Raw genomic sequence first — 13,216 nt, forward strand, 5'->3', positions numbered from 1 at the left:
GGGATGCAGTCCCTAGGCTGACATTCCAATCTCTTTCCACTAACTGCACACTGTATCCTAGACTGGACTGGTCTAGGAGATGTGGGATACTCTAAACAACAGTGCCTTGAGGAGAAAAAGACAGGATAGCTGAGTCACTTAAAAGTAATCTAATATTCCCTCCCAAAGGCAACTAGTAGGGTGAGCCCTTGGCTGGATAACTGAACTCTTGTTTACAACTAACCAGGGGGAGAGGTGTCATACCTTCCTCCAGTCACCTGTTTAATTTGATCATTCCAAGACTGGAAAAAATTTCATAGGAAGTTCTTCCTGGATTCTAATCACTCCCTCCTGCTATATTCAGAGTCCTGTCTTCTGTTCTCAGTGCAGATAGATAGCAACAACTGGTGGCTGCCTTCTCTGTCACAAGCCTGTGATTACCAGCTAAGGATTGGCTGCCTCTTGAACCTGCTGGCGGGATGGATGCTATATGGAAGACAGCAGGCAGGAGGAGGAAAGCCCCCTTGGCCGCAGTCCTGGCTCCTGTCCTGCTGACTCAGGCGACTGACGGTGGGACTCCGTGCCCTGCCAGGGCCTGCCGCCTCCTGCCTGCCTGGGCTCCTGGACTTGGGAAACGGAGGCCTGGAGGCAAAGGGAGGTGTCTGAGACAGGAACTGAGTCAGGATCGACAGGCTAGAGCAGGCAGGGTAGCCTGGCTCCCAGAGTCACCCCTAAGCTTCAGCAGGGGAGGGGGAGGAGTGAAGAGGCTTCCTTTCGCCCTTCTCTCTTCTGGCTGTGCTGAGGGCATGGAGCTTGTGGTCTCCACCACCAGGTCTCCTGGCTTAAGTGATAGGAAGAGAATGCTGCCTTCCTAGAAACAGAGCACCTCCAAAATTCCTAGGCCTGCCAGGCCCTGCCTTCCAGGTTTCTGGTGCTCTGGGATCTCCAGCTTCCCCCCAGGACTTGGGAAAGCCTGAGCTGGATGGCTAGTATAAAGGAAGGTCCCTGAGGGCCTCGGGCCTGCATAGGCCAGAGGAATGTCAGCTGGAGAGGGAGGAGACAGTGCTGAGTGAGCACATCTGACCATTCATCTGTCTTCCCTCTCTTAGGGACACTCAACAGGGCAGGGCCCAGTCCTCGGCTGAGGCTTGGTTTGGGACCCTTTGTCATTTCACAGAACCCAGCTCCATGTTAGTGCTTTGAGTGTATGTGATTATAATAATAAGATTGGTTGGATTGTTTCATGTGATAATAAAAGTCACCATTCACTCTACTAAGGGCTTTTCCATCAACTCATTTAATCTTCACAATAAGCCCCATTTTACAGTTTGGAAGACAGAGGCTCACAGAGGTTAAGTCACTTGGCCAAGGCTGTACAGCTTCTAAAAATTAAACCCAGGCAGTCTGATTCCAAAGATTCTAGGCTCTTCTATCTCTTACAGAAAAATAATACATATCTACCATTGAACAAAATAAGAAAATCAAAAGGAAAAAAATCACTCGGAATCCCACTACCTAAAGATATACTCTATTAAATTAGTATTTTAATGTATTTTCTTTCCATCATTTTCTGTGTCGGTGATCCCATCTGAGCAAAGCCTTAGAGATGTCAAGCCTAAAATCCCTTCTGCTTCCTTGGAAACCCTGTAGTATCTGCCCAGGCATGCTCCTACATTTCCTTCAAAGAGGCAGATCTCATCGTTGGGCCTCAGAGTTCTGGCCTAAGCCTCCCTCCAGGAGGGGAAGGTGGGTATTCAGGCACCAACCAAGAGGAACCAGGGAGGGACAGCCCTGTGAGATGGCCCTGGCGCAAAGATTAAGCTGGCTGGATCCCAGTGAGGGGAGCCCCACCCCTGAGCCCCATCTGAGCTTTCACTAGGGGTGGGGCAGATAAGCAGGAACCCACCCTCACGGGCATGGTGCCAACACCTTCAGGTGAAACTCCTGGCTGAATGAGAACAGCATCCCAGCAAACAGGGACAGAAGGCTGGCAAGAGAGAAGTCTCCCATCTCTGAGGCCTCTGCCAGGGGTCAGAGGGAGGGCCATAGTCAAAGGGAAGGGACAGAGAAATTTCTGAGAGGCAGGCTGGGGGAGGCAGCACTCACCTGGGACTGCTACCCCATAAAACAAAATAGTATGTGTCACCACCTTCTTCTTTATCTCGGTCCTGTCTCTTTCCCCAGGTGCTAGCGTCCCCCCCTGGGGAACCAAATTGGGCTGAGCACCCGAGTGGCCTGCTTCCCAGCCTTTGACAGAGGGCAGGCTGAGTCAGGCAGGAAAGCTGGGCCCCCACCCTGTGGGAGCCCCACTGATACATGATGGCAGGTGGCTCGGAGTGGGTAGATGACCTGGTGTGGAGAGCCAGAGGGCAGGTCCTCAAACAAGTGGCAACAGGCCACCAACTTGAAAGGGAAAATTGTGCTGTGATGGGGAAGGTGTCCAACAAACCTACTGGGTGACTAATTACAAAGGCTGGGCTGGAGCGTCAGGGGCCGCTCGTTAAACACCTCATTAAGTGGCACCCTGAGCAATGCCACCTGTGCATTCTGGGAACTCAGAGGGAACCCTGAGGGGGAGTGATGACCAGGGGATAGAACCATTTCAGGTAGACTCCTGAGGAAGCCTGGATCTCACTTCTAAATACAGCCTGGAGCTCACAAGTCAGAGGCCTTGACAAGCGGAGCCAGAGGAAGTAGGATGCAGGGGACTTAGTAGCTGTGTGACCCTGAGCACATCTCATCCCTTGGCATTCCCATCTCTAAAGTGGGAGTAATAGTCACAGTCTGGCCCATCTCACAGAGACATAGGAGGGATTAAATTCAATCATGGATGTGAAGGTGCTCGGGAAACTACAGCCCTACCTAAACATAATTATCTCACCTGAACCAAGGTGGGAAATGTATGTGGTAGGATTAAGAACCCCATCCTCCGGGGTGCACCTGTCTTCATGGGCCTCTAGCTAGGCTGAAGCAGCCAGTTGGTTGAAGCCATCCTTGGCCCCTGGAAGAACACCAGGAAGGAGGATGTGATTTGAGAAACTGGGGCAGCTATGTGGGCATTCACGTATTCGAATCCCTGAACAAAAGGGGGCAGCCTGGAGCCTGGAAAGGTGTCTGCAGGTGGGGCCAACACCCGGCCGGATTTCTCCTGCTGACTGCCTTGATGACTCACCCCATATCCCAGCCTTTTACCTTTAAGGAAGGGCCGGAAAGGGTGTGGGGAGAAGAGGAGAGGGAGGCAGGTCCTGGGCCCCAGCCCCGCCCTCTGTCCCTCCCCACCCTTCTCTGGGGCCAGGCCATCCAGCCAAAAGGCAGGCCGAGAGCCGGAGAGGCACAGAATCCGGCACTGGTTTCAAGGCAGCCAGCTAGCCCGCCGCCTGTCTGTCACCAGAGCCATGGAGAGAGCCAGTCTGATCCAGAAGGCCAAGTTGGCAGAGCAGGCTGAACGCTATGAGGACATGGCAGCCTTCATGAAGAGCGCCGTGGAAAAGGGTGAGGAGCTGTCCTGCGAAGAGCGGAACTTGCTCTCAGTGGCCTACAAGAATGTGGTGGGTGGCCAGAGGGCTGCCTGGAGGGTCCTGTCCAGTATCGAGCAGAAGGGCAATGAAGAGAGCTCGGAAGAGAAGGGCCCCGAGGTGCGAGAGTACCGGGAGAAGGTGGAGACCGAGCTCCGGGGCGTGTGTGACACGGTGCTGGGCCTGCTGGACACCCACCTCATCAAGGAGGCCGGTGATGCGGAAAGTCGGGTCTTCTACCTGAAAATGAAGGGCGACTACTACCGCTACCTGGCTGAGGTGGCCACTGGTGACGACAAGAAGCGCATCATTGACTCAGCCAGGTCGGCCTACCAGGAGGCCATGGACATCAGCAAGAAGGAGATGCCACCCACCAACCCCATCCGCCTGGGCCTGGCCCTGAACTTTTCTGTCTTCCACTACGAGATCGCCAACAGCCCCGAGGAGGCCATCTCACTGGCCAAGACCACCTTCGACGAGGCCATGGCGGACCTGCACACCCTCAGCGAGGACTCCTACAAAGACAGCACCCTCATCATGCAGCTGCTGCGAGACAACCTGACGCTGTGGACCGCCGACAGCGCCGGGGAAGAGGCCGGCGAGGCTCCCGAGGAGCCCCAGAGCTGAGCCGCGGCCGCCCCCTCCCTGCCGCGCCAGGCCCTCTCCAGCACCCCGCCCGTGGCAGAGAGGACTAGTATAGGGTGGGAGCCCCGACCCTTCTCCCCCAACGCTCTGCCCCCCCGCTCACAAAAGCTCCGAGGAGAGGGACCAGCAGAGCCAGGGGGGCCGGCTCTTCCTGCAGCTGCCGGCGCTCCTCACCGGTGGTCAGCCCCCCACCCCTGCTCTCTGCACCCCTCCTCCAAACCCCACCGCCAACCGGGCCACCTCTAACTCCTCTTGCCTCCCTCCCGCCCCCGTGTGCCCCTGAATCTTAGGAATTGAGGAGTGTCCCACCCTTGCGGCTGAGAGCGGGACTGTGTGGCAGAGTCTGGAAATGAGTGAGAGACTGAGAGCGAGTGAGAGCGAGTGAGAGCTAGCGCGGAGGACCCAGGATGACAGGGAATGCGTGTCTGCTGGCTGTGACCCTGTTTCCTCTCAATAAAGTTCCCCTGTGACACTCCTCCTGTCTCTTCCAGTTATTGGTGGACGGATGGGACAGGGATTGGCTTATGATTTGGAGACCTTGACTTCTGCTTCTGATTTAGGGCCCTGGCCTCTCAAGGGGCTGGCTCAGGGACCCACAGGCAAGACTTTGGAGCCAGTGACTCCAGGTGAGAGGCTGCGGGGTGCGGGTCCAGCTCTCCATCAGGGTGGCCCCCAACAAACTCGTCTGGGCCCGGGAGCGTCAGGAGAGCGCAAAGGCGGCTCCGAGGCTGCTCTGAAGGGGGAGGGGGAGGCTGAAGAACTCAGATCTGAGGGGACAGGAAAGCAGGGAGTCTCAGGTGTGAGGTCCGAGGTCCGTGCTGCAAGGACAGGTTGTAGCGAGCGGCAGGGAACATGCCAGTTCTGAAAGCGAGGAAGAGCCCCATCAAGTGCTCAAATCTGAGAGGAGGCGAGCGCAATCTGACAGGGGCACGACGCCGCCATTAAAAGCCCACAGCTGAGGAGAGGGGAACGCCCCCGCCCCCCGCGTTCGGACATGGGGACGAAATGAAAGGGGCAGGCGAGGAGGAGCCCCGAGCTGGGTGGGAAGGGCCGTGGGGAGCGGAGACACGCCCAGGCCAGCCCAGCTCGCAGCCTCCGCCGCCGGCTCCGACAAGCCGGGACCTGCAGCCGCCTCGCTCGCTTCCGCCTTCACAGCCCGCGGCTGGAGGCGGGCCCGAGGCCGATGTCGTCCAATCTCGGGAGAGAGCTGCTCAGAGTACCGCCCCCGGAGCCCGACGGGCCAATAGGGGAGAGCGCGGCGGAACGCGCGCGGGGCGTCTTCCCTCCACCCTCCCCAGGCCCCGCCGGCGACGCGACGCGCAGCCCGAGTGAGGGCTTCCCCCGCGCCGCCCGCCAAGCGCCAGGGGCAGCGCTTTCCCGGTTTCACTCAGACGGGTTGCCACTCGCCCAGCCCGAGAGCTCCGCATCCTCGGAGCAGCGGGACGGGGCGGGGCCGCGCAAAAGGAGTCCCCGCCCTTTGAGTCATCTGCTCTGCTGGCGTGGCCCGGCCCGGCCAGGCGGGCAGGGTCCGCTGCCCGGCCACCAAGGCGTCCCCACTGCCCTCCGGGATCCAGGCAGCCCTGAACCGATGGGCTTGGATTGTGTCCCCGACTGGCTGTGAGACCTTGGAAAAGCCATTATGCTTCCCTGGGTCTCAGTTTCCCCTTCAGTATCAAAGGGTTTGGACGAAAATCTGACAAAAACCGTGGTGTCAGAACTGCCTGGGTTTGAACCCCAGCCCTCCGCGGCCAAGGCTCTTAATTTTGCTTTTCGTTTGTGCCCTCGCTTTTCGTTTGTAAAGTGGGCATTAAAAAACTGTACCTTAAGAGTTGCTATGAAGTTTGAGAAAATAAATGCTCGTAAAGTAGTCCATAGTGCATGTTTAATACATGTTAGCTATTATTAAACCTTCCAGCATCAATAGTCTAGGGTTTATCCGTTTCTGTGACAATTGTCAGGCCCGGTCCCCAGGAGTAGCTTTATTGCCAAAGCTGACCTGCATGCTTACTGGGCCACCTGAGGATACTGTCTGGACATCAAGGGGTCACTCCTCTACCTGGCAAGATGGGGGGAACTCAGTTCAGCCTCATCAAGTTCCCCAGAGTTCAAGTTTGGTCACACCCATGGGACTGGAAATTGAAGGGCACTTATCAGAGCTACTAATTCTACAGGGGAAGCTGGCAGGACCACTCTGCTGCCTTCTGAGTCCCCGGTTTTCTCCTCTCCTTTCCTGGAAGGGTGTTGGTTTTCAAGGTTCTAAAGCAGGCAGAGACTCTGGGCTAGGGTAAGTGACTCTCCCTCAGCTCTGGAAGTGACCCAGTTTCTCTTACCAGACAGGTCTGGTGACTTTCTCTTAATGGGATAGGTCCTGGGAAAGGAACTTCTTTCTTTTCTCTCAGTCTCTGACTTTTGTCTACCCTACACCACTCATGGTTGCCCTATATGGGGAAAGAAATGAGCTACCCTAAGGTAATGTGTTGGCGTTGACAGATTTCAAAAGCAGATGCTGTGGATTGGAATATCACCGAATCAGATGGCTAGGTGTGAGCCGGCTTAGGCTCCAGCTTCTGACCATGAAAGTCCCAGACCTTTTTGTTTATGACATAATCTCTAAAACTTTCTTACCAGGGTGGAGTCTCGATGAGCATCTCTTGCCATCTCTTCCTGACCTAAGTTTGACATTTAAAATTTTTCAGTCCTACTGTTAATGGGTACGGAATTTCTTTTGGGGTGATGCAATGTTCCAGACTCAAATAGTGTTGATATTGGGGCACTTGGCTGGCTCAGTCCGAAGAGTATGCGACTCTTGATCTCAGAGTTGTGAGTTCGAGCCCCACATGGTGTGTAGAGATTACTTAAATAAATAATAAATAAAAACTTAGGGCGCCTGGGTGGCTCAGTTGGTTAAGCAGCTGCCTTCGGCTCAGGTCATGATCCTGGAGTCCCGGGATCGAGTCCCGCATCGGGCTCCCTGCTCGGCAGGGAGTCTGCTTCTCCCTCTGACCCTCCCCCATCTCGTGCTCTCTCTCTCTCTGTCTCATTCTCTCTCTCAAATAAATAAATAAAAATCTTAAAAAAACAATAATAATAATAAATAAAAACTTAAAAAACCCCAAAGTGTTGATATTTGCACAACTTTGTGAATATACTAAAAACCACTAAACTACTTTTTTTTTTAAAGATGTTATTTATTTATTTGAGAGAGAGAGAATGAGAGCACGAGAGGGAAGAGATCAGAGGGAGAAGCAGACCCCCTGCTGAGCAGGGAGCCTGATGCGGGACTCGATCCAGGGACTCCAGGATCATGACCTGAGCCGAAGGCAGTCGCTTAACCAACTGAGCCACCCAGGCGCCCCCTTTTTTTTTTTTTTTTAAGATTTTATTTATAAAAAAACCACTAAACTCTTGAGGAGGATGAATTTTTTTTTATTCAATTTAGTTAACATATACTGTATTATTAGTTTCAGGGGTAGAATTTAGTGATTCATCAGTTGCTTATAACACTCAGTGCTCATTACATCAAGTGCCCTCCTTCATGCTCATCGCCCAATTACCCCATCCCCTCATCCACCTCCCCCCTCCAGCAACCCTCAGTTGGTTTCCTATAGTTAAGAGTCTTTTATGGTTTGCTTCCCTCTCTGTTTTTATATTATTTTTTTCTTCCCTTCCCCTATGTTCATCTTTTTCTTAAATTTTACATATGAATGAAATCATATAGTATTTGTCTTTTGAGAAGGATGAATTTTATGGCATGTGCATTTTATCTCAGTTAAGTGTTTTCTCCCCAGTTTTCCAAATTTAAAAGCCCATCTTCAGGTCAGAACATGACTACCTGCCTCCCCTCTCCCTTTAACATGTATAGAGCTTTGGTATGCTATCCTACCAACTCCTTTCATTTATATAGGGACATTTATTCAGTTATGATTTAAAATCTATTTGACTCTACCTCTGGGTTTGCACCTATGTCCTGGGTCTATTTCTTATCTCTTCAGACAGCTTCCTAAAAATGGTAACTTTATCTCATTATTTTTCCTTTCTTCCTACAGTGACTTCAGCAAGATTTTTGTCCAAGACAGTGCTCAGAACTGTTTTATTTATTTATTAAAAAATTTGGGGGGGGGGGCACCTGGGTGGCTCAGTCGTTAAGCGTCTGCCTTCGGCTCAGGTCACGATCTCAGGGTCCTGGGATCGAGCCCCGCATCGGGCTCCCTGCTCCACGGGAAGCCTGCTTCTCTCTCTCCCACTCCCCCTGCTTGTGTTCCCTCTCTCGCTGTGTCTCTGTCAAATAAAGAAATAAAATCTTTAAAAAAAATTTTTTGTTGTTGTTGTCTTTTAAGTAATCTCTACACCCAACGTGTGTAGAACTTACAACATTGAAACCAAGAGTCGCATGCTCTACTGACTGAGCCAGCCAGGCGCCCCTCAGACCTTAGTTTTAAACCCATGCTCCCAAATGCCTGGAAACCAAGGTTGGTGCCAGGCCTAGTGTAGAAATGGAAATACAGCTGGTTCTGGGATGAGGCAGGGCTGTCTAGACAGAGATCAGGCTCACAAAGATTCAATAACCCCAGCCCTATCCTTCCTGTACTGTCAGAGTACACCCCCCCCCACCCCAGGAAATGGAGGCTAAGGGCTTGCAAAGATCTTCCTCTCCCAAGAATTTGAGGGGTATGGGAAAAATCTACAACCTAAAATTTTCTCAAGAGGGTAGCTACTCTTCTCACATATGTAGTTACTTCACAGAGCAAAATGCAAATTGGCTGTGTAGATCCGCGGGAGTAGGAGATAAAGAGCAAGGCTTTGAACTAACCAGGCACCCTAGGGAGGCCAAGTCACTGGGGTCAGGCAGGCCAATGTGGCTCCTTCCAGAAAGGCAAGCTACTCCTACACACACATGTCCAGTGTCCAAATGTCCAGTGCCTTTTTGGATGCTTGCACCAAGATTGCCCATCTGACCAACAGTGCCCCACTTTTTCTTCCTAGAGAACAGAGTACAGTAATAATAGCAGTTGGCATGACTGCCATGTGCCAGCCACTTGCATACCTTGGTCCTCACAGCAATCCATATCATCTTTGTTTTGCCTATGAAGAGACTGAGGCTCAGAGCAGCTAAATAACCTAATAATCAAGGTTATACAATTACTTATGTGTCTGGGGAGTGGAAGGGGTCTAACTCCAAGGCCCATGATTTTTAAACCACAACAGCTATTTCCAAATTGTGTTCAGAGGGTTCCCCATAAACTGCCACAGGGCAGGAGCCCAGCAGTCTGGGTTTCCCCTGTTCCCACACACGTCAGCTAAAATAGCCACACATATGTCTGTTTTGTATACTGGAGTTTCATGAGTTAAAAATAAGTTTGAAAAGAACCGCATGATGTTATGCTGCCCTGCTTGTATCTTGGACTTTCTAAGAATCAAGACAGACTTCATCTAATGCCACCCCAGGACCCGGCAGAAAGGAATGGTCTTCAATGAGAAAAGACCATGTAGTGGGCCAATTTCCTGGCATTTTGACCAAGTTAAACTTTCCTTACCCTGGTTACATCCTTTGTTCCTTTTCAATTCTTCACCCTGTTCACAGGGCGTTCTCCCCACCCCCTATCCTTGCTGTGGGGGAGGTGGGGGTAGGGAGGCAGGTTTCTGGAGGGTAGGTGCTGCTCCTCTCAGAAGCCCCCTAGCCCCACCTACCCACTGAGTCAAGAGCCAGGAATGTCTGTGGGGGCAGCAGACAGGTATGTCACCCTGGGGGTGTCAGAGGCTGAGTCATCTCTCATCTCCACCCAATCTTCTTACTGCTCTCTGGGAAATTTAACTCATTATCTGTCTAGAGATAAAAGAGGAAATTCCAGACTCTGAAAAGCATGGAGCCTTCAATCTGTGGCTAGGTATAATATTGAATACATCAGATTATGGCATTCAAGCTGTATTTGTTAAAAGAGAAATACTCTTTTACTCCCACCTTCTTCCCCCAAATAAAGAGAATAAGAGAATACCCCCACCAAATAAGAGAATACCCTCACCTTCTTCCCCCAAATAAAGTTAACCTGAAATATCCTGTTTAGCTCAGAATAGGCTATGTGACCACGGGTATGACTGAAGAGTTGGGAGAGGGGCGCCTGAGTGGCTCAGTTGGCTAAGCTAAGCATCTGCCTTGGGCTCAGGTCATGATCTCAGGCTCCCTGCTCAGCGGGGAGTCTGCTTCTTCCTCTCCCTCTCCCCCTCAAGTAAGTAAATAAAATCTTGAAAAAAAAATGTTGGGAGAAATCTTACCCATGTTCCAGTATTCCTTCTCCACTGTTTTGATCATTCCACAAGGACTGTGAAGGCTTCGGGATTAACGTACAGGAAGAGGTGGGAATCCAGTGTGAGGAGGAGCACGAGGGAACATTTCTTTTTTTTTTTTTTAAAGATTTATTTATTTGACAGAGAGAGACACAGTGAGAGAGGGAACACAAGCAGGGGGAGTGGGAGAGGGAGAAGCAGGCTTCCCGCTGAGCAGGGAGCCCGACGCGGGACTCGATCCCAGGACCCTGGGATCACGACCCAGCCGAAGGCAGACGCTTAACGACTGAGCCACCCAGGCGCCCCACGAGGGAACATTTCTTGATGCTGTATTTGCACAGCAAGCAGATATTCCCCCCACACATACAAATACACACACACCCTTCCAATATCCAGATGTCCAGTACGTTTTTGGGAAAACCTGATTTCAGATTCTTGAAGCAAGACAGCTGCAGATTTATTTAAGATGGCTTTAAAGGGGCTATTCATTTCCCTCAACTGCTTCAAGGTTTTGGATGGGGAAAAAAAATCAAAACTTCGCTATGTATTCTGGTCCAGAGGATTTTACCAGTACTTGTATTTTCTCACCTCATTTGGGCTCCAGATCCCCAGCCCATCCCCTCATAGCGCCTCAGTCTCAGGCCACCTGGACATCTGGGGCTGCCTGAAGTTGGATCCTTAGCTGGAAATGAAGGACACAATGGGCTGGAAATGAGGCGTATGGCTTTCCCTTACCCTCAGCAGGCCTGATGCCATCGAAGTATGTGCTAATCCAGACTCTTCCTTCTAAGGGCTGAGGGCTCAACAGCCAGGGATGAGAGAGAAGAAAAGTGAAGGGAAAGGAGTAGGGGCTACTCAGCTTGCTAGAGAATTTCCCTCCAGGATTCTGGGGTAGTTGGGCCTCTCTATTGCTTTCAAAACTTTTATTTATTTATTTTTAAAGATTTTATTTATTTGAGAGAGAGAGCACAGGGGAAGCGGGAGAAGCAGACTCCCTGCTGAGCAGGGGGCCCAATACGGGACTCCATCCCGGGACTCCAGGATCATGACCTGAGCCGAAGGCAGTCGCTTAACCAGCTGAGCCACCCAGGTGCCCGCTTTCAAAAATTTTAAAAACAGGGTGGATCTTAGTAGTGCTGGGAGGGGTCTGCCATCACTCCCCTCCCCTTCTCAGGAGCCCTGGGAAAGGAGAGAGAATCTCTGAGATAGACCTTCCCACAGACTCTAATGGGATCAGGCTTCCTTTCTGGAGGTGGGTGAGCATTTTGCTAATTCAGAAACAGCTGAGAGCAGACTGGCTGTGCTTCAGCTCTGTGGGTTTTAGGGCATCACTCTCACTCCTAAGCCTCTTTGTCTGGGCTGGAAGCCTGTCCAATTAGCTGTGGCCTCTGCTAAGTTCCAAACAGTATCTTCCAATTTTGGGGGAGGTCCCCAGTTCAGAGCCAGGAAATGCACATATCCTAATATCAGTGGTTAGCAGAGGTGACCAAGAAGGTCCCATCTAAGGCACTCAGATGGTTTCCTCCTTCCAGAAGTTGGTCATAAGTGCCAAGTGAGGTCTGGAAGTGAGAAGAGCGCTTTCAGTCCCTGGGAGATGCAAAGTGCTACTTTTCTGGAAGGCATTTTGGCAATATGAATCCAGAACCTGGGAAACATCAGCTGTTTCATTTCTAGGACTTAATCCTAAGTTAAAAATCAGAGACTCAAAGATTTGAGTACAAAGATGTAATCACAGCACTATTAACAAGAGCAAAAATTGGTAATGACTTAGGCTAACCATGGGAGTCTGGACAGGTGATCAATGTCATAGCCTTACCATGGAATATTATCATGTAGACCTTAACAGGGTCTTTATGCTTTTAATTGCATGAAATAGGGTTAACTAAAAAAAGCAGGTTACAAAGCAAGTAGTACATATTCCACTCTCACACAAATGCTGCAGCTATCCCTCTGCATGTACAGAAAAATAAGACTGAAAGAAAAACACAAAATATATTAAACATTTGAATATAAAATTTTATTTTTTTTCATGAAATGTGTCAGTCTTTCCAGATAGCATATTCACATTTCTTTTTTTAAAAAAATATTTGAGATAGAGATAGTGAGAGAGAGCACTAGGGGGAAGGAGGGGGAGAAGCAGACGCCCCACTGAGCAGGGAGCCTGACGTGGGGCTCGATTCCAGGACTCTGGGATCATGACCTGAGCCGAAGGCAGACGCTTAACCGACTGAGCCACCCAGGTGCCCCGAAATAAATTTTTTAAAGATTTGTCAGAGAGAGAGAGAGAGAGAGAGAGAGAGAGAGAGTGAGCACAAGCAGGGGGAGCAGCAGGGGAGGGAGAAGCAGGCTCCCCGCTGAGCAAGGAGCCCGATGCGGGGGCTCTATCCCAGGACCCTGGGATCATGACCTGAGCCGAAGACAAATGCTTAACGGACTGAGCCACCCAGGCGCCCCTACAAATATTTTTGATTATTCATATGTTATGGGATTATGGGTGACTTCTTTTCATTTTCCAAGTTTTTTTTCTATCAGGAAAGAAAAAAAAAATCTCAAGAATGGTTGCCCCATGCCAGCCAAATCGGAGGATGGTCTTTCTCATACCTCACATGTTTCATGCTGAACAGACAGACCCAGGTGTCTCTTTTCTGCATTGTGCTGTCCCCACACCATGGCAGGGGAACGGAATCATTTTGCCATCATCAAAGGTGAACAGAACTCCATTTACCGGAAGAGAAAACAGCCTTGCTGCCACACCAAGGCCTGAAAATTAAGTACTGGATGACTTCCATCTCTCC

At 51.0% G+C, this 13,216-nt stretch overlaps 1 protein-coding gene across 1 annotated transcript; it reads left to right on the forward strand.

The window, feature by feature from the left end:
• Positions 1 to 3,261: 3,261 nt before the first annotated feature.
• Positions 3,262 to 4,614, forward strand: SFN (stratifin). Its single transcript, XM_021684145.2, has one exon. It carries the CDS (start codon positions 3,375 to 3,377, stop codon positions 4,119 to 4,121), a length of 747 nt encoding a protein of 248 aa, XP_021539820.1. The 5' UTR covers positions 3,262 to 3,374; the 3' UTR covers positions 4,122 to 4,614.
• The last annotated feature ends 8,602 nt before the right edge of the window (positions 4,615 to 13,216 follow it).

The sequence above is a fragment of the Neomonachus schauinslandi genome, chromosome 4 (assembly GCF_002201575.2).
Source record: "Neomonachus schauinslandi chromosome 4, ASM220157v2, whole genome shotgun sequence".
Taxonomy (NCBI): domain Eukaryota; kingdom Metazoa; phylum Chordata; class Mammalia; order Carnivora; family Phocidae; genus Neomonachus; species Neomonachus schauinslandi.

Excerpts from the sequence above, each read along its gene's own strand:
- SFN (XM_021684145.2), top strand. The coding sequence starts at position 3,375 with ATGGAGAGAGCCAGTCTGATCCAGAAGGCCAAGTTGGCAGAGCAGGCT.